The sequence below is a fragment of the Vulpes vulpes genome, chromosome 13 (genome assembly GCF_048418805.1).
Source record: "Vulpes vulpes isolate BD-2025 chromosome 13, VulVul3, whole genome shotgun sequence".
Lineage (NCBI taxonomy): Eukaryota > Metazoa > Chordata > Mammalia > Carnivora > Canidae > Vulpes > Vulpes vulpes.
In genome coordinates, this window is record NC_132792.1 from 151,810,385 (window position 1) to 151,835,984 (window position 25,600).

A 25,600-nucleotide genomic window follows, 5' to 3' on the forward strand; every position below is an offset into this window, starting at 1 on the left:
TAACAATTAAAGGCAGTATGTAATTCTAAATTGTATCCTTTGCTAGAGAGGACATTATTGGGATATTTGGCAAACAGCGTCAGAGTATGGCAATAGGTATTAACAGCAATTCCAGATTTGATATCTGTTTTTTGGTTACACAGAGAAAGGTCCTTGTTTAGAGGTAATACACACTAAATTCAGGGGTAACTTTTACAAGTGATAAGGCCTATCGAGTCATCAATTTATCCTCAAATGGTCTGGGTTCGGTACTTGTAATTTTTCTGGGAATATTTCACGATAAAAATGTTTTTAAAAGTGCAACTTCCCTTTCATTTTTAGCTGTTACATGATTTACAAAATGACTACAGTAATGAAGACGGTGATATTAAGATGGCTATTTCAACACCAAGAGTTTCATAAAATTCTTGAAACAAGAGATTAATATTTTAAATAACGTGATTTTAAGTGTAGATTTTAACTGAAACACTATTATGAGTTTAAAAAAGATCAGTGGATACACTCTCTGAAGTTGAATTAAAATAGAATGTTTAAAGTTTAAAAAATGTTTGGCTGGAGAAAAATAAGTCTTGCAAAACCTGCATGACCCAAAATTAAAATGATATTCAGTACCAAGTAGTATTCCGATTTCTTATAACCAGTTCTCACAAGCAATGTCATGTATGCCTTACTTTTAAGAAAGCATCAAACAGAAACAAGCAAACCTGAAAGACTTTATCAAGTACAATAGAGAATAAAATAACAATAGAAGAATTTATAGCTTACAAAAAATTTCACAAGTAGAAGTTTTTCCTTCTATCAGTCTTTTGGAATTCTATTAGCTCTCTCCTGAGGTCTGCGAGATGTGACCAAAATGTGGTTTACATTTAACTTTTCAGGGACACATGACCTGAAAAGGAAGAAGTATCCAATATGATACTGCCTGATGCTCCTCTCTTATAGTAGTCCTTCTCTTGTGTAAGTGATCAGAACTGGGTCCAAGTGGCACAGCATCAGCATTATATATCCCGCCAATACCATTTCCTGTCCAACAGATTCTCATCTTTCTCCAGTAATGAAGAGGTGGACGTTCTTCTTGGACTGCAGCATCTGTGCAGCCCGTGTCACACCAACCACAGCAGCCAACCTCTGGGCATCATACCTGGAGTAGAGGACAGTGCAAGTCCAGGCAGCTTCCTCTCCTCTGCTGGTGGCTTTCAGCATGTTACAGACTTCACTGTAGAAGTGGGAGTAAGTTGGCAGTTCATAGAAAATCAGGTTCCTGATCCCTTTTATGGTATACCTATTAAAAGGTGAAAGAGAGACTAGTATCTACTTGAGAAAATTTATGGAAAAGCTACCTAAGAGTTTGACAGGGGTAGAGCTCACTCTTGCTGCTCCATGCTCAAGGAGGAAGATAATGCCATAAACAACCAATAGACCAAAGGTTATTTTGAATTGGAAGGACTTATTTTGTAGCAACATATCTGAATTCCTAATGTTTGGCTTGATATATTGATAAATTTGCTTTTTTTGAGCCTACTCTGGGTAGACTGAGGTAGACTAGGACTGAAGATCTGTCACAGAAAACTTCAAAAGCAAACACTTAACAACTCAACACTGCCCTTAGTATAATCAGGCAAAACAGAATGTTCTGTAATGGAGAGGAGGTCAGACCCAGTATGTAAAATAAACTGCATAAACTGTAAATGCATTCCCATCAGTCTTTTCTTGTCACTCTGTAGACATGTTAACTCCATAGCAGATGTCCCAAGTTAATCCATTTACAAAATCCTGCCTGAGGATCCATTAGGCATTATGGAAAAGCAATTAGTTTCAACAGCTTATGCACTTCTTTCCCTGCTGCAGTGCTCACAGTGGTGGTGGTGGGGTATAGACCCCAGGGACTCACCGTATGGTTTGGGTCGAGGTCAATTATTTCCTCTGGGGCCCCATAACAAAAGATTTTATAGTTGACAAGGTTCTGATTTTTCCTGTTAAAACTCTCTGATAGGCTGCTGTTAGACTCCCTTCGGAGTTTTATTTTATTCCCAGAGGATAAGCCTTCCTTGTCTTCTCATCCCATGGATCATCTGACCCTTCTGGCAACCCTAGTCTTCCAAACTTTAATTGCAATCCACTATGTGGCTCACCTTTTAACATTATCATAAAGAAGAAATTCTAATGGCTAATGAATAAATCCTGTTCTACCTCACTAGCTATCAAAACAAACAAAAATAAATACGAAGTTCCACTTCTGCCTAGTATACAGTAAACTCAAGAGAATATTGCTTCCACACTAACAAGAAAAAGGCACATAACCTAAAAAAGCATTCCTTTTCTTGAGCCTAGACAGCTGATGTCACAACTCAACCAAGTGAACTGATTCAAGGGTGTGCTTGTATATGTTTAATACCTGGTTCTCAGTGGGGAAGAAAGTGCTAAGAGTGCTGATTTGAAGCAGCTGCCAATTTCTGTGGTGTAAATACTCCCACCATGGCCAATTTCAAGCTACCAGTGTCATGGTGCTGGGCTCAGGGGCTGGGAGGAGATGTGCAACCTGATCTCAAGAGCCAGCTTACCAATAACTGAATTCCAAAGAGGACAAAGCTCACTGCAGAGACAGGACCCATAACTACTCCACTTTGAAGGAGCACAGGAGGAAGAGGGCACCTGCCAAAAAAGTGGGTAGCAAGAAAACAGCTATACTCTGAACAAACTCTTAAAGGGCAAGTGTGGTTCTATGTGACAGTTCAGAATCCCTGGGATCTGTTTATACTCACTCATGAATTCTTTTCCACAGGCCTCCACTAGGAGTCCTGGAGAAAGATGGGAGGCAGGACAGAAGACCTGAGAGAGAGACCCCTTTCCATATGAAGCAGAAGTGCAAAATTGACCAGAGGGGGCAAAGGTCAACTGCTGTTGGGAGGAGGGTAATAAAGCAAGTTATCTGGGGTGGTAAAGCCCCATCCCATCCTTTCCCATAGTAGGACTTAGACCCAATAGAAAGCAACAGTAGACTGCCTCTGGGGAAAGGGCCCAAAATCCACTCCAGCCAAGATCCTGCACTGACAGAAGCAGAGATCTACCACCACCGTGGGAGAAGCAGGAAACTCTCTTCTACCAAGACCCCTTACAGATAAAAGACCAGGTTCTGCTGCCATGGCGTGTGCTGCAGGAACGCTGAGAAGGCCCCGCTTCCACAGCCCAGAATGAAAGGGCCTGCCTAGAAAGAAGTTACACCAAGAGAACCCCAACCCCACCTCAAGTCTTGCAGGGAGTAACAAGCAAGAGCAGCCCACCGCCATGGGAGGGGTTAGAGTGGAGGGAGACCCCCTCCGCTGGCACAGGGGTACAGGGCTTGGTGAAAGCCAAGAAGATTTGAACCCTGAGAAAAGACCCTCTGGCATCCCAGGCCTCACACTAAGCCACTGTGTGCTAGAGGAATTTGAAGTCTGTGGAGTCTGGAGGGTTAACTATAGTAACAACCAAATCCTGACTAGATTCACAACTCCCACACTAGCGGTCTGACAGTCAGAGGTGTACCTGGACCTCAGCCTCTATGTTCAGTTGACAATTATGAAAAAAAACAACAAACAAACAAACATGAAAATGCAAGAAAAAGACATTAAAACATTGATGTTATCATTGGGCTATCAAGTGGGGTTTTGCAGAAAATAGGTGAATGGAGAAAAAAAAATAGGTGAATGGAGTATAAATTATCATGTGTGTATTCTGGGGAGGGGGAGACAAGATATGGGGAAGATGGTATAATAAATTTTTCACCGTGTACAGATTTTGAGCTAACGAGTTTTCCTCTTCATGTTCATCCTAATGAAATAACTAGGCAACTACGCCATCAACTATGCATATGGATATTTGTGGCACTGTTGTATATAATAGAACAATTTTTTTTAAGTCTATATACCCATTAAAAGGAAACTGGGCTAATTATATATCCATACAACATAATACTATGTAACCATTAAGAAGGATTCAAAACACATCTAACAAACTACTTATTAATTAAATAGAAAAGATACCTCACAATGGAGAGATCTAGCAGACCCACCTTGTAAGTGATTACATTTTACATCACCAAAAATGACATAAACTGACATTATGTGCTACTGACAAGATGCACTGGAAAGTATACAATATCTTCTATGTAGAGTTCTTAGCAAAGGTATTTAACCTAAGTCAGTGGTTCCAAACTTTGCTGCACTTTGAATCACCTGTTTGTAGGTGTGAGGTATCTATCCTTCATCCCCACTCCCAGACACAGGGATTTAAATGGCACTGGAACATGACCCGGTATTTTAATCTTTAAAAGCTCTCCGAGGGGATTCTAATGTACAGCAAAGTTTGGGAACCACTGATATAAATATTAAAAAAAACAATTACACAATCCAGACTCTGGGACGTTCTACAGGAAACTGGATTGGACTCTTCAAAGAATGTCATAGAAAAAAATGAAGCAAGAGAATTATTCTAGATGAAGGTTTCTTTAACCTCAGCACTACTGACATATTGAGCCAGATAATTCTTTGTTGTGGGGCTATCCTGTGCACTCTGGGATATCCAGAAGAATCCTCACCTCAACCCACTAAAACCACTACACCATTAGAATAACCCTTCAGTTTCGAGGACCAAATGTCTCAGCAAAACCGCCCCTAGCTGAAAATGGCTAAGACAGACTAAAGAAACATTAACCAAATGTAACCTATGATCCTTAACTGAATCCTGGGTTAAGGAGTGAAACAGCTATAATGGTCAACGTAGGGAAACTAGGAAAATCTGGATACAGACTATATATCAGATGATATTACTGTAGTAGTATCAAGTGGTATGATAATGGTATTGGTTAGAGAAAAGAATATTCTTGTTTTTAGGAACTACAGGCTGAATGATTTGGGGATTCAGTGTCATGAAGCCTCCTGTAGTTTATTTACAAATGGTTCAGGAAGGAAAAATAAGACTCAAATGCTAACACCTGATGAAGCCCAAGTAAAAGGAGTTACAGATGTTCACTATTAGTCTTATGATTTCCTTTGAAATGAAAATCTTTCCAAATAAAATGTTGGGGGAAGGAAGGATGTGACAAAGCTACATACATCAACTTAAAAATGCACCCATAAGCTACAAATATACATGCCAAAGTGTTAACATTTTAAAGTTGTTTTTCAATAAGCACATACAAGATATAAAAGAAAACAAATCCCAATGAGTACAATGTGATCCCAATGTAATATTTTCAAAAAAGTGTGTATACATATGTCTATGTTCATGTGCACCTATTTTTCACATAGAAAAACAGGAAAGAAATATACCAAAATGGGTGTTAATATCCAAGCAGTGAGATTCCATTTTCTTTTTTTTAACCTAGATTTTCCAAATTCTCTACAATAATTGTGTAATATTCTTAGAACCAGAGTACTTTTAAAACAAAGCACAAAACCAATTCCAGTAAGTGTTATATTTAAAAAACCAAGAAAATCTCTCTCAGTTTCAATTCTCCCACAATAGAGACTAGTTATCTTCTGGAAATAGTGAACGTGGTGAGGGCTTCTTCAGAGGGGCAGTCAGTGCCAAATCTCCTTAATCTTTAGCATCCCTTCCCTTCTTCCTCCCTTGGTATAGGCTTTGGGTGTTCGTGACCCCTACAAATATGACCAAGGGGCACCTGGGTGACTCAGTCAGTTGAGCACCTGACTCTTGGTTTTGGTTCAGGTCATGATCTTGGGATCCTGGGATTGAGCCCTGCATCAGGCTGGGTGGGCTCTGCATCCAGCACAGCTGCTTGCTTGTCCCTCCCCCTCCCCCTCTGCTCTTTCCCTCATTCATGTGTGAGTGTTCTCTCTCTCAAATAAATAAAATCTTAAAAACAAAAATAAAAACACACAAATATGATTGAACAGCTGGATGGGACCTTAAACTAAGGACAAAGGACATTTTGGATGTCTAGCTCACCTACCAATTGTGAAAGATAAATGAGGCACCCACAACTGATTTGAAAGGGTAGCTCCTCCACACTGTCTATAAAGATGGTAAACTACTTCCAGAACTGGGACTCTCATGTAGGGTAGGTGGGGTGTACTCAGAAACACCCCAGCAGCCTTTACCAATCCCATAAATCCCACCTCCAGAGTTCTGACTTACTCCCTGGTTGAAAAACCTCCCTGCTGTGGCAACCCAGTGATAATGCTAAGGGAAACCACTGTGAAGCATCCCATGCTCAGGCGGGCCGCCATGACCAAAAGCCTGTCCAACCCTAATTCTACTGGTTTCATGCCCCAATCTCACAAAAAAACAGACTCATCTTCAGGTTGAAAATGTTCTGGTAGCTCACAAATGAGCTGTGATGTTTCTAACACAGCCTACTTCCACAGAGAATATAAACACTGAATTTCAGAGTTGGATACTAAAGTTTAACATACAAGTACCTTCCCCATGGTCAAATCAAATCACAAAGGCACTGCAGATAAAAGCACCTATCTTCACCTTGGGGATGTCCCAAGGAAAGAAATCTATAGTTGGAAACCCTGAGATAATTAGCAGTCTCGGGACACTGAAACACATTATTTCTATTCATCTTAAATACAGGACATACCAATTAACCAGACCCAAGGTATAGAGAAAGTGGTACATGCTAGGTTTGTCTTTATAATGATCTGGGGGCAAAACAGTTTGGTAAATACAGTGGTGTAAGCCACGGGACTGTCCTGCCGACTTGAGACATCACGCCCTCTCTTCTTGGAAAGCCGCTCTTTGAGAGCAGTCTTCCTCCCAGCCTAATTCATACTTGCTATAAACAATCACACTGGGAAGTTTTCCAATCCATCCACTTCACTTAAAAGGCTTGCTTTCATGTGTCAAGCTGATAGAAAACTAAGGGCTCTTAAGATCTGCTGAGTGCAAACTCCCCCAAAATATCACTTTCCAACATGAATGAAAACAACTTACTTGTTCCACAAAGCAAATAATGACACCAATAAGCAGGCATTCATTAACACTCTTTGGCCAAACAGCCCTGTGTAGGTGGCCAAGAATGCAGCCCAGGGAACACAAGTGCAGCCATTTCTCATCTCTCCACTCACAGATTGCCTAGTCAGCAGAATACCCAGAGAGGCCAAGTCATGTCAGCCTGCTCTGCCCTGGCTGTGGCAGGAATCCAGGCTGCTGGATTCCTCCCTCCCGGTCTTGGTAACGAAAGCACGTCTGGGGAGCACATCCTTACATGGGGCATAAATTAAAAGGCAAAGCAATGCCAACACGTGTCATCAAATATGCTCCAAAGCCTGGATGATTTCTGGCTTTTATGTTTGGGGTTCTCTGAGAAAATGTGCCCCTGGGTAGTATGTATGACTGAGAGTTAAACAGTAAAGGCAAAACATCAATTCACTGAACATTACTGCACATCAGGAAGGAAAAGATAATAGGATGCAATTTCCATCTCTATAGATAACGGGTTTAAAAAGGGCTTTTTCACTTGGCAGCAGAGACAGACTTGGCAAACAATGGAATACCTGACTTCTGGGGGCACAAATGGCTGCAAATAGTAACAGAAGGCTCAATATTACTAATGCTCTAATTAGAATTTTTTTAAAAAAAGCAAATCCAATTTGTTTTGTCAGACTCACAAAATGGGGAAGCCAAACAAATGCTGAAATCATTAAATATTCAACTCTAAGCCTTTCACCTTTTGCCTCCTGCAAACAGGGGGGCCCTCCCTCCGGTCTCCTGCGAGGAGGCATGTGTGCACCTCCTCAAAACACACTGTAACTTTTGGAACATTGACCTTGTGCTCGGCCTCCACCTCCCCAGACCACACAGTTCCTGATATTTTGTCTGTGCTTCCATGACAGTTCCTTTCCTTCCCATATTTACTTCAGTTGTGCCTACTGAGAAGTGTTCAACTCAATGATGTCTTTCTTGAGGTATACAACCACAGCTACAGGAAGTATCCCAAGTGTGGGCCCACTCTAGATCTACACACAGATCATACTATAGTCACTCATTTGTCTCTACCTCTTCCAACAAGAGAAGAGACCAACCAACCAAGAAGAATCTGCCCAGTTCCAAAAGTCTCTAGCTTCTCTGTACAAAGTAGAGTGAAAGAGGACCTCACAGCACCACAAAGCCCACCAAGCACTCAGAAGCAGGCCATGATTTGCAATACATTTCCCCTCCTAAGAGGACACTCAAAACCCAGCACTACTTTACCTTTTGTAGAAATGGAAGCGCTCTGTGAGGAGCAAAAACTGCTTCTCTCCTTGAAGGAAGAAGTGTCTGGCCCTGGAAATACCAGACTTCGGAGTGTACTCGCAGATGTGGGTGAAGTTCAGTTCTTCCTTCTTGAAGTAGTTTCGGAGGCGCACGAAGTCAAAGTAGGAGGGGACATAGATGAGCGTATGAGACATGACTGCATCACGATACTGAGGCAAAATCTTGTTCACAAAAAAATTAAACCTGATTTGGAAAAGCAAAGGGCAAAGTCAATGATTTAGAGATTAGCCCACAGTGTCACCACTAACTGCGTTACCCTGGGCAAGTCACAATCTCCTTCCACCTCCTGCAAAGAGGCCAATCTGGCTTACCTCATCACAAAGATCTAACGTAAGAATAAATAAAATAAGTGATAACTCTATTCACTGTAAAAAACAGAGGTGATGCCAGTGTATCCCAGAGAATTACTCCAGAAATAGACAAGCACACCATTCATTTATTCAGTGGTTAATCAATCAACAAGTAATTACTGAACACTTCCCATATGCAAAGTATCTTTCTCCTACCATGGTCCCCTGATGAAACACAATGAAGAGACAGGGGAAATAGAGAATTAGAAACACTGGAACCTTGATGTTTGCAGGAGCCAAAAGGTGAAAGGCTTACAGTCGAATATTTAAAGGTTTCAGTGTTTGCTTCTTGGCATTAGTCCTTGCCCTGAAGGGCTTATAATTAAGTTGTTGACACGGAACACTTAGCAGTATCAAGCAGTGTTAATTAAAAAATGCCACAATCTTGTGGGAAGAACCCCTGATTTACAGTACTAATGCTGCCACTAACCACCTAAGAGAACCAGGACAAAGTACCATTCCTCTCTGGGCTTCAGTTTCTTCCTGTATCAATGATGATTGGGTTCTATGATCTCATCAGTAAAATCGACATGGAATCCAATTTTAAATTTGTATGCCAAGGCTAAAAACTTCTCTGTACCCCCGACGTGTCCAACAAGTAACAGGACTAGAGAGAGAGAGGTACCTGGCATCAATCACCGAAGCTACATTTTCAGCTTCCATCCTCTGGAAGACATGTGGAAGCTGCACCAGGACATGGCTGATGGAGCCAGTTATTGGGACGTTCCTCACAGCCACCTGCCAGGAGTTGATGAGAAAGTTAGGAAGCAAGTCATCCCCACCACTGACCAAATGCCTTCCTTCCCGTATGCCTCATGACCCAAACAGTATACAATGCTTCAGGAAGACCCAAAGAAACAAGGAGAGCATGCCCACCTGGCCTTGGAGATTGACGCAGTACTTGCTGAACACGGAGTTGATCTGCGCATCCTGCAGGGCCCCAAAAAGCAGAGTCTGGCGATAGTACTTAGACCAACTATTGAGGCTCCACATCCTCACTCGGGAGAAGTCCACCCCGTGTGAATCCAAGGGCAGTAGGTTCATGTGGTTCATCAAATGCTTTGAGCAGAAATAACACTATCATTAATTTTTATGGAGAATGTACCTGTTGACACTAAGCATTTTACAAGTCTGTCATCTTATTAACCCCATGGAGTATGTATAGTCAAATTCCAAATTACATCAGAAAATCAAGGGTCAGATGGGTGTGAATTGCCTAATTAGCTGAACACCCCCAACAGAAAGGTAAGCTAAAACTGACTACCTCTTAGATCTTTCAAAAAATGGTACCTACAGGAATATCCCTTTGAAAGGAACTTCTGAAATGCCACCCTGGTCATTCTATGGGTTCCTCAGTCCCAAATTTGGACAAGAAGCGAAATGCCATGGATACCATAGCCATTGTTCTTCAGTGGCCTGGTTTTCAAAAAATGAGGAGATCCTAGAGCCACCACATGTGCCGTTTCCTCAAATTACATTGACATGCCTTTTCTATCTTAATTGCATTTTCACCTTAAAATATATATTAAAGGATAACAAATACTCTGCATTTATTCACTACTTTATAAATCAAAGTATCCCCTTTATTTGCCCCACCTTCCTACAAGCCCTGGGACTGTAGAAGTGAGTTCTCACAAGCCTTAAAAAAACAAATCTATGGTTCTGTGATAAGGATTGTTCCAAAGCACAGTTGTTCAATCCTAAAGTGGAGAACACTGCAGAGTATGCAGGAAAGGAGGAAAAAATTATAGCACAAGTTACATTAACAGGATAAAGATATCCTACATTTCTCTGTAAAACAAGATCACACGTTAAGAAATCCTGAGTAATGTTTTCCCATTTCCACTGAAGGCCAAACAAAAGAGAATGAGCATAAACTATAGGAGGAATTATATTAGATGAAGGCATTCCAGGTCAGGAGGAAGCAATCTACCAACCAGCCACACTAAAGTGACCTTAAGGCGAAGGAATCTTCTGGAGATTTGAAAATACTGGCAAGAATTTTTACTTCTCTGAATAATTATTGACCAATATGTGTGTAGAAGAGAACCTAAAGGTTTTTTCAAACTGGAAAATGTGAAACATTTCCATTTCCAAACTGAGTTCTCATCTGGATTTAAGACTTTAAGACGTAAATCACTGAGCTCCTTCGCTCTCTAAACATGAATGTTGGCACTCTAAATGTGAATGACCACATTACCAGGACATGCTCCCAGTTCTGCATCAGATAAATGTCGGCTTGATCAATGATGAGCAGCTCAATAGAAGACAAAAAGTCAAAATCTCTCTTCTTTTCTCCTTCTGCTCCGATGATGGTCCTCAAGCCCAGCGGGGAGGCAATGAGGATGTCGGAGGAGTAGAAGGGGGCATAGAGACGAATGCTTCTCTGGAGTATTGCCACGCCTACATGAGAGAGCCAAGTACACAGCCGTCCATTATTCCCACCAAGCCATCAGCTGCTACCCATTCACCTTGCATTGTTGACCTTCACGTCTTTCCCCTTAGCACATGACCCATGTTCAAATTGTTTTCCTTACTAAAATAATCATCCTCCTCTAGCCTCTATGGTCCTGTCTAGCTCTCACTCTCTTCCTTCCCTTTCCGCTAAAACCTCTCCAGAGAATGGTGTCTGCTTAGAAATCTCTCACTCGGGATACCTGGGTGGCATTTGCCTTCAGCTCAGGGCGTGATCCTGGGGTCCGGGATCGAGTCCCATATGGGGCTCCCTGCAGGGAGCCTGCTTCTCCCTCTGCCTATGTCTCTGCGTCTCTTGTTGTCTCTCATGAATAAATAAAATCTTAAAAAAAAAAAAAAAAAAAAAAAAGAAAGAAAGAAGAAAGAAATCTCCTACTTGTTCCTCAGTACATCACAATCTGGCCTGATTCTCAGGACTCCACTGAAAGGACTCTTGCCAAGGTCACCAAATCAAAGATACTTCAGTGTTTGTTACAAATGCATGAGGTAGCATATGGAACACATCCTCCTCAAAATGTTCTTTTCCTTCCTGGTACTTTCCATTTCTTTAATACTCACTTCCTCTTCTAGCCCTGACCTGGCTCATATCTATCTTTTCAGATCCAAACAGCTCTTCCACAAGTCTGTGATTTGGCTCTAAATTCCAATCACACCTTACATAAGTTTATGGGCAATAAATGGTTAAATTTATTCACTAACCATAGCTATAATGCCATCTTCACAAAGATCTGTATTTCCAGCCCAACTTTTCTTTCCTGAGCTCAAAACTGACATATCAGCAACTGGCAGGACACCTGCAAATGTTTAAAACTAAACATCTACTCTTGCAAGAAAAAGATATAAATAAATAAATAATTAAAAAACCCAAAAACAAACAAAAACAAAACAAAACAAAACAAAACATCTACTCTTGTGCCCCCTACTTTGGTGCACCTGACACTCCAGCCATGCTGAAGCCTTTGTAGATCTTTGGTCATACCCGGCTTATTCACCCTGATGCCTCTGCAAGTGCAGTTTCCTCTCTAAAACGTTTTCCTGCATTCTGACCACCCCTCCTTACAACAGAAATTTTAGTACAAAAATCACTTTAAACACCCCCAGATCATCCACTGCATCCTCTGATCAGCACTTATCAATCTGTACTGTTTGCCCATTAGGCTGGATTTCCTTAACAGCAAGAACCACAACTTTTATTTCTATATCTTCAGCTTCTTAGCAGTACTTGGTACAAAGTGGACGCTTAATGCATGTTTTTTTGAATGAGCTTATGTGGCGAAAAAACATTTTCCTAAGAATTTACTCTATCAATATACAACCAAGTATATGGGAGTTGGTTGAGACAAGCAAAGATGTGACAAGTTGGGTAGCAGTCGGTAAGTCCTGAGTGGAGACAATTCAGGGTAGGCACTCTCCATGGCTGGAAGAAGGGAAGTCCACCACTGCACATGGACACCCAGTTTATTCAGCCTCCCCGGAGGGACCCTCTAAGGCCCTATCACTTCCAACTCCCCCTGTAGCATCAACTACTAATTCTGGATGTGCTGAGACATTTCTGCCTTAAATGTGCATGTGTTTTTTTACATACAGCCTCAGAGATGCTCCACCCTGAGCCAAGTGTCCACCCTATTAGCCAGGCAAGACTCTCTTCCCTGGCAGACAAGATGTCCCAAATGCACCCGGGTCCTGTTAGGAGGACATCTCACCCCACTGAGAGAATGCCCAATTACCAGCTTCTAGCCTCTAGTCATGTGAACCACATACCACAGGTCTTCAGGGTTTGAATTAAAACAAGAAGGAATTACCAATCCGAAAGTGGTCATCAATGTTACCGACAAACACAGCTTCATAATCCTCAGGCCTCTTCAGGTTGGGTGGTCTCTCCTCAGGATCTGAGCCATACTCTCCCTTAAACCTCTTTTTATTGCTCACAATTATTTTCTTCTTGCTGTCACCCTCGAGGAGGCTGATGAAGAGCTGCACCACCCGCAGAGCAGCTTCTCGGAAGGGCACAACTATCAGCACCTACGGAGAAAGCCACAACAGCCTCGGTGGGACCAGGGGAAGGGTCCGCAACTGCGGTCAGCCTGCTGAAGACATGGTGCTGAAGAACCCTTCATAAAGCAGCAGGCCCTGCAAGGGCTCACATCTCAGCCACCTCCTTTGCACAGGACCAGGTTCAGGACTACAAACTAAGCACCTCTCATATCCACAGCACTGTGTCCTATGGACTTTAATCTAATGGCCCCATGAGAGGCAATTCCCAGCCAGAATGTGGAAATATCTTTCAGGATTAAGTCAATGCCTTTAACAGGAGTCCACTAGCAAAAATCCAATATAAACATACAAGTGTCAAGGAATGTTACTCATTTCTGTCTCACACAGAACTTACTACAGTATTTTTATGCATAAGCTGCAAGGGATAAATAAATGCTGAATAAATGAATGAATTAGGAAAAAAATTTAAAAATAAAACAAAAAATAAAATAAATGAACTAGGTATAATAAGTAGAGAACAAATAAAGCTGGCAAGGAAAAGGATTAACGCATCTAATATATTTCCTAGCATGTCTTTCAGAAATGATGATAAAGCATTTCTGAAATGAGATCATATCTCAATGGGAAATGTAGGACTCAGTTTTCCCAACATTTCCAAAAATGCTTACAGTTACAACTGGTGAGAATAAAAATAGAATATGCTTAACAAACAATAAGTTTCTCATTACCCTTCTGTAAATATCAACAATGTAAACAACCCCTGTCAGAGCCCACAACTCATCAAATTCTAAATGTGCTTCATGGGTAATCTGACTCATTGTTTTCTACAACTCTAAATGGAAACAGATAAACTTATAATCCTTATTTTTAAGACTCTGAGATAGTTTCCCAGAAAGGGAGCAAGCACAGCCACAGGGGCATAGTGAGTCAGCCTGGTACAGTGCAGCACCAAGGGCCCTAGACTGAAGAGGGCCAAGTTACTGCTGTCCCAGCTGTGACACTAAGTATCCAGGCTTCAGCTTCCCCAGTTATCATATAGGGGGCCAGACTAAAAAATGTCTAAGAGCCACATCAGTACTAAGCCCTAGAATCCTATTAGACTCAGTGAAACAGTCTAAAAAGATGAGACTTCTTCAATATGGAGGGATACAGGTTAAGGAGGTGTGGGGAATGGAAGACACACGATGTAGCCACATAACATGAGTAATGTGGGCACAATTAAGACATTTCCTACCAAAGCCCCACATCCACTGGAACTTAGGCTTATGAGCCCAAATAAAGGTTATCATCACTTTAAGCAGCCTAAGTATACAATGGAAAAACAGGAATTTTTGTTTCCCAAGATTTACTTATGTGTGTGGCTCAGTAATGAAAATTCTTGGTTCTAATCCCATCTCTGCTACTCATTTCCTGGTTCTCTTCAGCAAGGTCCTCTACGAATCTGGGTCTCTGTCCATAGCTGCAGTATTTAGAGATTGGATAAAAGGCTGGCTAAGGTTCCAACCATTTCTGACAATCACAAAGAGATTTACAATGGAGTGTCATTTATGTATGCTCAGGGTTATCTCAAGAATTATCATAGAGGAACCTCTGACTCACAAGTTTCCAGTTAAATCCAGTTAGAAACAGTCCATTGAGCTGTCTGCTGCACTGCTCTGGCACGACCTGGCCCATCTAAGGTGTTCACTCTTGGACTCATTCATTATTCCAGTATTCGTATCATTAAAATACCTGAATATCTGCCAAGTGCCAGACACCTATACGGCAGAGCCAGAAGCCTCCTTCTGGAGGACAAAGCTCTCCTGGATGAAGCTCTCCTGCTGCCACTCACCTTGGGCCTTGTTAGCCCTTGGTCTCTGAAGTCATCATCGTCACCCACCCCAAGCTTCTGACTGCGACGTCTGCTATTGTTACTAAGCACCTGGGCATTGGCTTTGAGGACGTGATTTATTGCGTGTAGGCAGTACACATGGCGGATCTCCTCCCCATTCTTCAGGGCAGTCCTTTCTGGGTAGAATAGGTCCTGGTAAGAGTTCATAATTAAGAAGAGCTCTTTCTGGAGGGGTGTGAAGGGGCTACTTGATTTGGAGGGACCAGAGAGGAACTGGCTGTTGGTTTTGGTCCAGGTGGATTCCAGGGGCTTCTGGAGATGAAGTGACTTTAAGTCAACGTCCTTTAAGGGTTTAAATGTTTCCAACTTCTGAAACTTGGATGAAAAGACAAGCTGGCCCAATACAGGCCACTAGGAAAGAGAGAGAGAGATCAAGAGCTAAGTTAGAAATGCTTTTCAATACGTTACTTTCACACAGTACTTTCTAATTTACCAAGCTCTCTCCGATTTATCAGATTACCTCATTTAATCCTCACCAACAACCCAGCAAGGTGGACACTATAATGCTCGTCTTATAGTTTAGGGAAGCAGAGGCTCAGACATTACAGGATTTAGACAAACTTTACCTAGGAGAGAAGAGAGCTAGAGCTCAAGGTTTCTGACTTCCAACCTGAGCTCTCAGGTCAGAATGTCCCAAACTATTTGGTGGAATATGTTCTAGGAAATCAAAATTCATTCTAGAAAAAAAAAAGGGGGGGCTCCATGGTCAAATAACTTTGGTAAACAACACAGAAGCTAATCCCCCTTACAGAGAGTCACAATGTATATTAGATACAAAAGGTTCTGATGAGTCCTATGACAAGAGCTCTGTTCTATTGTATTTAACTTCAAGTCTTCCAAATTTACTTGGGCGTGAAATAAATTTTTTGAGATACAGCCATTAAAATCCTAAAGCATATATATATATATATGTATATATATGTATATACATATATATATATATATTTTTTGTGAGATGCCAGTATGAGTGGGAATTTTTGCATTGTAACAAAATCGCTGATCTCAGAAAAAGAAAAAAAAAAAAAAGATGATCTCAGCAATAAAGAAATGAATTATTGATATGCCCCAAGAACTAGAGGTGGATCTCTAGGGAACTATGCTAAGTGAAAAAAGCCAATCTGTAGGATTCTTTTTATATAATGCTTTTGTAATGACAAAATTATAGAAACGGAGAATAGACTAATGGTTACCAAGGATTAGGAATTGGGAGGAGGGGGAAGGGTGTGGTTTTAAAAGGGCAAGCAGAAAGAAGAGAGATCTTTATGGAGCTGGGAATGTTCTCATCTTGACTTTGGTGGTGGATAAGGGGAACCTAGAACCGACAAAATAGTAAAGAACTACAGACACACAACAGAGTAGGAGCAAAACTGGGAAAAGCTGAAGAAGACAGAAGTGTGTCAATGTCAATTTCCTGGCCCTGACACTGTAAAATAGTTTTGCTGAGATGCTACCACTGGAGGAAACTGGGCAAAGGGCATAAGGGATGTCTTTGTGTTATTTCTTAAAAATGTAGCTATAATTATTACTTTAGTAAAAATTTCAATTAAAAAATGACCAACTCTTAAAAACAGCATGAGCTGACAAAAAAAAAAAAAAAACTAACTAAAAAAACCCCCACACAAAGCAGCAAAAATGACTCCACACATGAGTAACTTAGTTATGAACCTCTCTCAGATTTTTTGAACAAACCAACAGCAGCAGTAGCTACTGTTTTACTCAATATTTTTTATGTATGTCAGTAAACTACATCACTTCATTTTGAGGCAAGCATTACTGCCCCCCCCAACAGAGGAGAATAGTGAAGATCAAAGAGGTAGATTGACTTGCCTTGGGTCATGTGACAGCATCTCTCAGATGCTGGTCCACACCCTGGTGGACCTGCCTGCAAAGCCATTCTTACCTGCTCCCACACTCCAGGTTCCCCAGGCCTTTCCCAGCTACACCTGTGCCACTAAGCTCTTCCAGCCTTCCTATCCTATGCTCCCCTATCAACTCTTCTACCACTGGTGTTTATCATACATTCGAGGAGAACGCCAAAACCCAAGACCACTGCCTAACTTGGAGCTTTACTTTCTTGGTGACAGGAATGACTAGGCAACACTTACTTTTAGCTGGTGAGTAGTTCTGGGATTTGTGGCAACAGCTTGAATTTCTTTTTCTTTCAGTTCTTTGTTCACATGTTGTAGAAATGGATCTAATTCAGAAATCAGGAAATGTCAGATCACTTGGGAGGAGGAAAGAGCAGGCATTTTTTTGGTCTTCTCTCCAAATGACATACTCTTTTTTTCTCGATTTTAACTCATCCTTTTCCCCATCTTTGTTCCCCATCCTCTCTCCCAGCTCAAAAGTTTCTAACCGGTTCCTTTCCCTAAAGCATTTTTCTCATCACATTACTTCTCAGCTCAAAACCCTTGGAGAAGCTTCTCAGTCTGAAATTTGGGGCACTCTAGGATGTACACCTCCAAGCTACCTCTCCAATGTAAGTTTTGAATCATATGGCCCTCAAATTCTTCTGCCTCTGTGGGTTTTCTTCCTCTGATTAAAAATTCTATCCTTTCCTTCACTTCATTTCTATAAGTCCAAATACTATCAGTTTAATGTCACATCCTGACTCACAAGAACTATTTCCTTGGAGCCTATTATGCCAGGCACAGCACTGGTTCCACTAAGGGGCCATCCATGGTGCCCTTCAGACTGTCCCCAACCCTGCCCCCACCTACTTGCTGCAACACTGTAAGATCCCTGAGAGCAGGATCCATCCCTGATTTATGTTATATTACAGGACACACAGAAATGTTCAATACTCAACTGAGCTGAACAATGATCCAACTAGTGTACCTACACTCGAGGTTATCTTATCTTCAGTCCTCTGAGCTAGCCACCCAACCTTACCTTCCAGTCACTCATTAAGAAGCAGAGAAAAGTTAAATGACCTATGCAAGGATCCAAATGGCAAAACTTCAAATGCAGTGCATTTTGTACTAAACACCCAGAAGCAAACTACAGGACATAAGAATCCTAGGTGCTAATATATCTGTATAGGCAAAACAACCAGAAAAATTTTAGGATAATCAAACTTCTTCATGTCTCCTCCAAGGTTCTGATTTTTTTTTTTTTAATTTCCTTTCTTTTAGAGAGGGAGGATGGGCAGCCTGGGTGGCTCAGCGGTTTAGCACTGCCTTCAGCCCAGGGTGTGATCCTGGAGACCCGGGATCGAGTCCCATGTCGGGCTCCCTGAATGGAGCCTGCTTCTCCCTTTGCCTGTGCCTCTGCCTCTCTTTCTGTCTTTCATGAATAAATAAATAAATAAATCTTTAAAAAAAAAAAGAGAGGGGGAGGGAGGAAGAGAGAGTGCATGTGAACAATGGAGCGTGAGGGGTGAAGGAGAGAATCATAAGCAGCAGAGCGCCTGACACAGGGCTTGATCTCACAACCCTGAGATCATGACCTGAGTGGAAATCAACAGCAGGATGCTTAACCAACTGAGCCACCCAGGCACTTCTCCAAGGTTATTAAAGTTTTGATGGTTCAGAATGGGGTTTGTGCCCAAATTTTATCTACTACTTCTCCAGCACAATAGCCAACAGAACAAAAGAGCCAAATAAGGATTAAAACATCAACTTCATTAAAGGTAGAGCTAGGCAGAAGAAGAACAATGAAGCCAAAAAAGGCAGTCAGAACACTAATGAGACCAACCTGACTTGCCCTCCAGGCACAAGCTGAGAAAGTGGACCTGAGAGAGAGAGCAGAGACCTGACTACACCTACCACACAGGGGCAGGCCTTGTCCTAATCACTGCCACTGGGAGAGAGGCATGGCCAAGAGGCCGAGAGAGACTGGAGGCACAGAAGGGAGCTTTTTGGCTTTGAAGGTGCTCCCTGGTAATGAAGACCAAAGAGATTAGCCAGTCCTGAGTCTTACAAATCTGGAAAATTCCTACTCCCGTAACAAAGAGCAAGTGAAGGGCACAAAGAAAAGTATAAAGTATTTTTCTCCTTTCTCTTCCTTCCCTGCTTGGGGAGAAAATCAGAAGTCTTCCCCTGACCCCAACGGTGGAAATACCAGGTCTGGGGAGCTGGCCTTCCCTACTTTCACTCCTAGGCTACCTGTCCTACTAAGTAGCCTCCTGACTCCCAGCACTGCCTCACCACTAAAAACCAAAAAATACCTTTGAGAAGTCTTTGTTCCCAGTTCTTGATATAGCTGCTAAAATGTTTCTATCGCTGCTCATTGCAGTACCAAGAGATTTAACACATACTAGCACACAAGCCCCCATGCTAAGCACCTGCTGAATTTGAACAACACACGATGCTCTGACCTTGTGATACTTTCAGAGAACATGCGCCTTCACTTTCCTCGAGAAAATTGGTTTCCAGGCTGAAGAGTGACTCGTGTTTTGCATCTGTAAACTCCTCAAGAGATTCTTGTGATGTGCCAAGTGGCCCATCCCCATCTTTTCCTTCAGGGTCAGCAGGCAAAACCATACCTGTAATTTTGAGAAACATTTTATAAAATTATTTAGGCATGAATATAATTATAGTTCTGTGAACAAATAAAATTTAATTCCTTAACCTAAATCAACACTGATGTTCATTGCTATTATTTACTTTTAAGGAAATTCAGGTGGAAGATTTAAGTTTCAAAATTAAGCCTGATGAGTGAACCAGTTCCAGTTCTAGAACTTATTTTAAGATGATAACTAGACGAAGTACACTAAGATACACATGTAAGGATGTTCAAAGAGCACTGATTAAAACAAGAAATAACTGGAAAAATTGATTTCATCCTTTTCTATCAAGAGTGCTAATTACATTACCACATATCATTTACAATGAAATACCATGTAATTGAGAAGCTAATATGAATCCCTGATTATTCACATAGAAAAGGTCTGTGGTATACTATTAAAAAAAAAAAGTAAGTTGCAAAAGTGGATGAGACCATTAGCATGCGTGCACATACACACACACACACACAACTATATATGTACATACTTGTACTCACACATGTATCCATAAAAAAGTAATCTGGAAGGTTATATAAAATGTTAAAGGTGTTCATCCGAAGGTGGTGAAAATATAGGTTAACTACACTATCCTCTTAAATTTTAACAGTAAGCACATGTCACTTCTATAACCTAAAAAAAACAAAAACAAAAACAAACCAACCAAAAAACCCAAACTTCTTTTTTAAAAAAAAAATTATTTATATGAGAAAGAGAGAGAAAGAGAGGCAGAAATACAGGCAGAGGGAGAAGCAGGCTCCTTACAGGGAGTCCAATGAGGGACTCAATCCTAGGTCTCCAGGATCACCCCCCGAGCCGAAGGCAGACGACCAACCACTGAGCCACCCAGGCATCCCAAACTCAAACTTTTCATTAAAAAAATCCAAAACAGGAAATAGAAAACAAAACAAAACCCTAAGTCTGAGGCAATGAATTTTTATCCTAGTAAAATTGATAAATTAAAATGTTAAGAATTATGTATGACCTTACGGTATAGAGAAAAAATATGGCTGCAAGGAAAACAGGCATTACCATAGCGAGATATAAAAAGGTACCCAGACACACTGGCAACGCAATACGACTCCAGCAGTACCAACTCATGAATTACTGGTAAGTGAACAACTTGGATCAGTCACAAAAAACTTGAGGAGCCAAAGAAGCCAGACACAAAAGGGTACAGACTATATGCTTCCATTTATATGAATTTTTAGAACAGGCAAAACTAATCTTTAGTGAAAGGAAGCAGGTCAGTGGTTGCCTGATGCCAGAGGAGGAAACCGACCACAAAAGAGCATGAAGACATCTTTTGGAAGTACCGGAAATGTTCTGAATCTTGATTTTGACAATTATAACATAGAGGATGTATCTGTCAAACTCACTGAATTGTACACTTAAAATAGGTACACTTCACTGTAAATCATACATACCTCCATAAAGTTGGTTTTAAAGTTAAAAGAAAAAAGCCACCTGAAGTCTGAATGAGAGAATTCCTTTAAGCTCTCAATCTCAGCTGTTCTCTGAAGCCCTCCCTCATTTACTCTGACAGTGTGCAACCACTCCATGTCTCTTCAACGCCTCTTAACTGGCTGCTCCATACAAACCTGCTGCTTGACAATTTTTGTAGTTTGTCTTCCATTAAACTTGGTTTCTCTAAGGGAGGGACAGTGATCTCTTTGAGACTGGCACAAAAACAGCATCATGTTCCCTTTCCTCTGAGTCAAGGGCTCTTTAACTAGGATTGATGAAACCCTGGAAATGGTAAGCAAAAATACTACTACTGCATTTTTCTGGCTATATGGTCTTGTGTTTTCACCAGATTTTCAAAGATATCACAGAATCAACAAGGTTAAGAGTCCCTGTTTTGGATCTATGTGCTTTGGTTCAACTCACACAGTACCCGGCACCGTGTTGTGTTCACGGGGTAGCTATCCTGACAAAGGTGACTGAGCCCACACCAAAGAGACTTACTCTCCTGCACTTTGGTGGACTCTGCTGTTGTCTCTTTCTCCACGCTGACATCACTACCATCATCTTCACTGTTCGTTTCTGCCTCATCTACAGCACTGTCTTCTTCCTCTTCTTCTTCGTCCTCCTCTTCCTCCTCATCCTCTTCTGATGCATTCTTTAACGTGGCGAGTAGTTTGTGGTACCCAGAAACTTGTTCTGGTTCACTCTCTGCTTCACTTTCAGAACCTGAAGCATCTGAATTCTCTGACTAAAAGGAAAATGGGAAATTTTATTTTTAAAAAATATTTTATTTATTTATTTGAGAGGGAGTGAAAATGAGTGAGGGTAGGGTTAGAGACAGGGAGAAGCAGACTCCCTGCTGAGTCTGGGGCTCATCCCAGGACCCTGGGATCATGACCTGAGCTGAAGGCAGATGCTTAATTGACTAAGCCACCCTGCTGCCCGGAAAAAATGGGAAAATTTAAAACAGAAACATATTCTTGTTTCTGCCCTAAGATTATCATTAGGCCAAAAATAGAACAGGTTGAGACTTTCATAAATAAAAATTAGCTTTTCTGTAAATATGCATATCCTATCTACTCAATCATGCCTAGCCACAAAGTTATTTTTAAAAGCTAGTCTAGCAGGACGTCTGAGTGGCTCAGTTGGTTAAGTGTTCTGGACTCTTGATTTTGGCTCAAGATCACGATCTCAGGGTTGTGGGATCCAGCCCCAGTGTTGGGCTCTATGCTAGGTGCGAAGCCTGCTTAAAATTCTCTCTCCCCGTCCCCACCCCTTAAGTGTGTGACTCTCTTTCAAAAAAACAAAACAAAACAAAAAAGCTAGTCTAGCTGTGATTCTAGAATCTATTCATCTTCTTTGAAATGCTAATATTCTACATGGGAAAAAGGCAGGCTAAAAACAGAACTTTTGGTTATAAGGAAATCTGATCTACCCGTCAGATATTTGGCATGCCCAACAGAGCAATAGGAAAATTACAATACAACAAAAGAATGCATTTTTAGTTTGCTGTTCTGAGCTAGGAACTTTGTTCAGTTTGCACTGTTTGTGGCTCCCTCTATGTTGAGTAAACAAGACACTTCTAAGGATTCACCAAGAGCTCTCTGGTGAGTCTTCTTGGCAGGTTCTAGTAGACTCAAGAATCTCAAACTCAGAAGCACCTCGATGGCTCAAGGGTTGAGTGTCTGCCCCGGCTCAGGGCCTGGCCCTGGGGTCCTGGGATCAAGTCCCACATCAGGCTCCCTGCAGGAAGCCTGCTTCTCCCTCTGTCTGTGTCTCTGCCTCTCTTGTGTCTCATGAATAAATACAATCTTTTTTTAAAAAGTGTTTCAAACTCTGATTATCGGTTATCACAATGGCATTATGACGGACATCTGCATTCAACACTAAGCAACATGACTAAATTAATGGCTTACATCTACAATCGCAAAGAGTGAAAATATAGCCAGGCTTTTATTATCATTATATACAATCTTAAAATTAACAGCCAAGAACCACCTATTACTTAAAAAAGAATAAAAGCATTACCCGTTGATAAATCTGTGGTTTTGCCTCCTTTCCAGAAACCCTGAGAAGAAACAGGTAACATTAAACTCTAACTACTAGCACGTAGCCATTAGTAAACAGTCTAACGATACAACTTTAAATGAAAAAGGCAGAAAATTCCAATATAAATACGTTATGACTACGGTCATGTGAAAGCTACATGTGCATTTGGGCAGGGATTGTAAGAATATCACAAACGAATAACTGAGACATGAAAAGTTTAACAAGGTCACATGACGAACACAGTTAACGGGCTCTCCTTGCAAAGAAGTATCAATTAAGCAAATAAAAGCCCATTTTCTAGCACATTTCTTAATCATAATGCCCCTAACTGCTGGTGTGAAGCGGCCCAAAGCACAGTGGCGGGTGAGCAACAAGATGGGAACCGAGAGTCTGGACACGCGGAGGCGGAGTCCAGTCTTGTGTTTTCACCAGATTTTCAAAGATATCACGGAATCAACAAGGTTAAGAGTCGCTGCTTTGGATCTATGTGCTTTGGTTCAACTCACACAGTACCCGGCACCGTGTTCACGGGGCAGCTGTCCTGACAAAGGTGACTGAGCCCACAGCCGGTGCACTGGTGTCCCCACTGTACCTGGAGAGAACACAGGTGTCCTAGGGCCCAGGCAATTTTTTACAACACACACACACACACACACACACACACACACACACACAATCTTAGGAAACCTCTCTAAGGGCACAAAAACAAGCAGCCCAGCCCCACAGGAGGCGTGAGGTCTAGCACAAAGCTAAGGGGCTCCACTCCACGAAAAGGCAGGAAGACTCACGAAGAAGCCCATCTGAAGAACCCCATCTCCGGTGCCACCTGAACCCACCGTGGGGGGGGCGGGGTGCAAGGAGGGGGAGGAGCGCAGGGGTGGGGAGGAGCGCAGGGGGGGGAAGCGAGGGGGAGGAGGGGGGAGGAGCGTGGGGGGGCGCTGGGGGCACGAGAGGGGAGCGTTTGGGGGGAGCGCTGTTGGGAAGCCCTGGGGGGTAAGCGCGGTGGGGAGGAGCGTGAGGGAGGAGCGTGAGGGAGGAGCGCGGCAGGAGGACCACAGGGGGTGGAGCGCAGGGGAAGGGGGGAGGAGCGGTGGGGGAAGCGCCGGGGAGGAACGTGGGGAGGAGCGTGGGGTAAGGGGGGGAGGAGCGTGGGGAGGAGGGTGGGAAGCTCAGGGGGGAAGAGCGTGGGGAGGAGGGGGGGAGCGTGGGGAGGAGAGTGGGGTAAGCAGGGGGGAGAGGCGTGGGGAGGAGGGTGGGGTAAGTCTGGGGGAGGAGAGTGGGAAGGAGAGTGGGGTAACGGGGAGGAGCGTGGGGAGGAGGGTGGGAAGGGGGGAGGAGAGCTGCGGGAGGACCACAGGGGGTGGAGCCAGGGGAGGGGGGGGAGGTGCGTTGGGGGGAGCGCGGGGGGGCGGGGGGGAGCGCGCGCGGGGGGAGGGAGCGCGGGGGGGAAGGGAGCGCGGGGGGGAAGGGAGCGCGGGGGGGCGGGGAGCGCGGGCCGCGGCAGCCGCGTCTGGACCCCGCGGAGACGGCCCCCCGCGCGCCCGGCAGCGGCCGCCACACCTGTCGTAGAAGGGATGCTCCTCGCCGAAATCCCGGAGGTGCTTCTTCTGCTTCTTAGTCAGGGTGTGGAGCAGCTGGCTCCGGCTCCGGCTCCGGCTCCCGCGTTTGCCCATAGCCGGAGCGTCCAGGTGACCCGCCTTCCACCGCTTCCACCCGCGCGTCTCCCTCCCGCCCCCGCACCCCGCGGAAGTCGCCCGTCAGCTCACCCACGCGGGGCAGCTCACGGCGCTTTACGGCGGAGGCCGGGAGGCCGGGTGCCGCAAAGCAGAGCCGTTTCACGTCGTGCCCGTACGACGGGCGTTAGAACTTCCTGGCCTCGACTCTGCCCTCTAGGGACGCTCTTTGGAAGCGCATCACGGGCGCCGGCAGGTGCTGCGAGCGGCGGGAGGTGCGCAGGTGGGCGGGCGCGCTTTGTGCCTCGGTTGCGCTGGGGTGGGGTCCTCCCGCGGAGACGGGTGGCAGCCGAGATGGTCGAGGGTCCTGGCTTTATGTCGTGCCGCGAATAATAATACCAACCAATATGTAAGGGTGCTGGCGCATCTCACTTCATCGTCGCAGCCGTACACACACAGACGTCCCGTCTCTGAGCCCAACACTGCAGAGGAGGAGCCTGAAACTGACGCTTAGAAAACCCTGCAACCTAAAATTAAAATAAAAATAAAATCCGATAAAAAATAAATTTATAAAAAAATAAAAATAAAATAAAATATAAAGAATAAAATAAAATAAATAAAAAATAAAATAAAATAAATAAAATACAATAAATACAATAAAAAGTAAAACAAATACAATAACTAAAATAAAAAATAAAATAAATAAATACAATAACTAAAATAAAAAATAAATAAATACAATAACTAAAATAAAAAATAAAATAAATAAAATACAATAAAATAAAAAATAAAAAAATAAATAAAATGCAATAAAATACAATAAAATAAAAGGAAGGTGTTACACACTAGCAAGAGAGGATGGGAAACTTGGTCTGAAGCGACCACAGGCTTTTTTACCCACCAGGGTCAGCCACCTGCCCGTCATCTATCA

At 42.8% G+C, this 25,600-nt stretch overlaps 1 protein-coding gene across 1 annotated transcript; it reads right to left on the minus strand.

The window, feature by feature from the left end:
- Nucleotides 1–25,174, minus strand: UTP25 (UTP25 small subunit processome component). Its single transcript, XM_025982291.2, has 12 exons — nt 24,557–25,174; nt 22,976–23,015; nt 21,449–21,695; nt 19,295–19,462; nt 17,082–17,170; nt 14,917–15,327; nt 12,893–13,112; nt 10,816–11,018; nt 9,492–9,674; nt 9,241–9,353; nt 8,203–8,448; nt 1–1,282 (listed from the first exon to the last, which is right to left on the minus strand). Exons 1-12 carry the CDS (start codon nt 24,667–24,669, stop codon nt 1,039–1,041), a joined length of 2,277 nt encoding a protein of 758 aa, XP_025838076.1. The 5' UTR covers nt 24,670–25,174; the 3' UTR covers nt 1–1,038.
- Between the last annotated feature and the right edge of the window lie 426 nt (nt 25,175–25,600).